Source organism: Hakea prostrata, unplaced genomic scaffold (genome assembly GCF_041222555.1).
Source record: "Hakea prostrata isolate BN-2017 unplaced genomic scaffold, UWA_Hpros_2 contig_30, whole genome shotgun sequence".
NCBI lineage: Eukaryota > Viridiplantae > Streptophyta > Magnoliopsida > Proteales > Proteaceae > Hakea > Hakea prostrata.
In genome coordinates, this window is record NW_028291149.1 from 67,511 (window position 1) to 70,009 (window position 2,499).

Genomic DNA, 2,499 nt, shown 5'->3' on the forward strand with positions numbered 1-2,499 from the left:
TATCAACAAATGATTTAAATATATTTCAAGAACTTTACCCTTAATCTCAACGTGATTGAACCCCTATGGCTCTTAGCACAGAGTATTAATGTTTTGCTAATTGATGCAAGCTCTTATGATTAATTTATTTTATTTTTTTTCGTGCTTTGGTTGGTACTTCTTCTATCATGATATATGACATTTTTGAGATAATAGTTGAAAAATCGTTTTCTTTAAATTTTAAAAAATATCATATAATGCAATAATTATCTAAAAATGAATCAGTAGCATCCAAGTAATTATCTCCATTTCCAGTGGCTCTATGTGGGCATATATTATTTTGTTATTTGACGCCGGTTACTATAAAACCAGTGACTGTAAACCTGAGTTGCACCAGACAACCTCCCTCAAGGTACTCAAGACTTCACAGAGAGATTTCTACTAAAAAGAAGAAAGAAGACTTCACAGAGAAATGGGTTCAATCCAAGAGAAGCCACACGCAGTGTTTGTGCCATACCCAACCCAAGGTCATATAAACCCATTGCTCCAACTAGCAGAGCTTCTCCATTACAGAGGCTTCCACATAACTTTCGTCAACACTGAGATCAACCATGAACGAGTCGTCAAGTCCAATGGCTCCGACACCATCGATCGTTTACCTGATTTCCGATTCGAAACCATCCCAGATGGTCTTCCTCCTGCTGCTACCCGTGATGTTCCAACACTCTGTGAATCCACCAGTAACAATTGCTTGGAACCATTTCTTAAACTTCTCAGCAAACTCAACGATTCCGATGTTCCACCTGTTACCTGTATTTTCTTCGATATTCCCATGAGCTTCTCTTTAACAGCAGCCCAAGAAATCGGCGTTCCTGGCGTTGGTGTCTGGACTGCTAGTGTTTGTGGTCTCATGGGTTATCTGCAATATCCTCAACTTGACCAGAGAGGCCTCACAGTAGCCAAAGGTAATAAACAAATGAATTCACGATTAGTTTTAATTGAAACCCAACTGAGTCAACTCAATTTCTGATAACATCTGGATTTGCAGGTGTGAATTATCTATCAGAAGAGTATAGGAACACTCCTATTGACTGGGTTCCTGGATTGAATGATATTCGTTTGAAGGACATGATAAATTTTGACCGTCTAGGTGATACACGAGACTTCATGGTTAAATTCACCTACGAACAAGCCAAGAAATGTTTCAATGCATCTGCCATTGTTCTTAACACATTTGAAGCTTTGGAGCATGATGTGTTGGAAGCATTAAAGCCACAGCTTCCGCCCATCTACAATATTGGCCCTCTGCATCTGCTCTGCAGAAATGTTATCAAAGACGGGTCGAGCTTTGTTGATTCGAATTTATGGAAACAAGATGAAGCTTGCATTGAGTGGCTCGATTCGAAAGAGCCCAACTCGGTTATGTACGTGAATTTTGGTAGTATTACTGTTATGTCAGCTGAGTCACTGGCCGAGTTCGCCTGGGGACTTGCTAATAGCAACCAAAATTTCTTGTGGGTCGTTAGGCCTGATTTGGTCGGCGGGGACAACACAGAGGCATTGCCGCCGGAGTTCTTGACGGAGACAAAAGAGAGAGGTTTGATTGTGAGTTGGGTTTCACAAGAGGACGTATTGAATCATCGTTCTGTAGGTGGGTTCTTGACACACACAGGGTGGAACTCAACTATTGAGAGTGTCTGTGGTGGAGTGCCTATGATCTGTTGGCCATTATTTGCAGAGCAGAGAATGAATTGCAGGTTTGCTTGTAATACATGGGGTATGGCATTGGAAATGGAAACAGATGTGAAGAGAGAGGAAGTGGAGAGGCTTGTGAGGGAGATTTTGTCGGGAAAGAAGAGAGACGAGATGAAGCAGAGGGCTCTGGATTGGAAGAGGAAGGCTGAACAGGCTGTCAGTTCTGGTGGCTCATCTTTCTTAGATCTGGAGAAGCTGCAAAGGGAAGTCTTGTTTGCTGACGGAATATGAACTCTCTATAAGAGTCTTTGTTAGCTCTGAATAAATGTATGCAAATCATTATTATTATTTTGTTTGGTTTGTGTTAATTAATTCCCTTATCCATTAATTCATTATAATCCGATGAGGATGTTCTCCCTCGTTCATGGGTACTTGTGTCATTATTTATAGTTTTCATAATTGTTGTGGGTCCAAACTTCTCATACCCATCTTTAAAAATAGATTCGAATAGGCATATTTTGGTGGTTGACCCAAATGACTCAATTTTGTGAGATCTATGATAAAAGTAAAGAGCTTCAATAAATAGGCCCAATTTTAGAGGTTGGGTCGACCCATTATTTGATTAAAGTGTACAAATGTATATCCTATGTTCTCTAATGGATTCATTGTGAAATTAGGAAATGTTGCACTGTTTTGGGTGAGAATTGTTGTAATGCTCTTCTAGCAGTTGATTAAGAGATTTTCATTAGAATCTTCTTCCTATGTAGTGAATGTTCTTCTTCTTTGCCCATGGACGTAGTCATGGTCCAACATATCGACCCGTGT

General features: G+C 40.0%; 1 protein-coding gene across 1 annotated transcript; it reads left to right on the forward strand.

The window, feature by feature from the left end:
- Positions 1 to 383: 383 nt before the first annotated feature.
- LOC148999170 (7-deoxyloganetin glucosyltransferase-like) lies at positions 384 to 2,127 on the forward strand. Its single transcript, XM_089141409.1, has 2 exons — positions 384 to 944; positions 1,028 to 2,127. The coding sequence occupies exons 1-2, from the start codon at positions 452 to 454 to the stop codon at positions 1,963 to 1,965; spliced, it is 1,431 nt and encodes a 476-aa protein (XP_088997535.1). The 5' UTR covers positions 384 to 451; the 3' UTR covers positions 1,966 to 2,127.
- Positions 2,128 to 2,499: the final 372 nt, after the last annotated feature.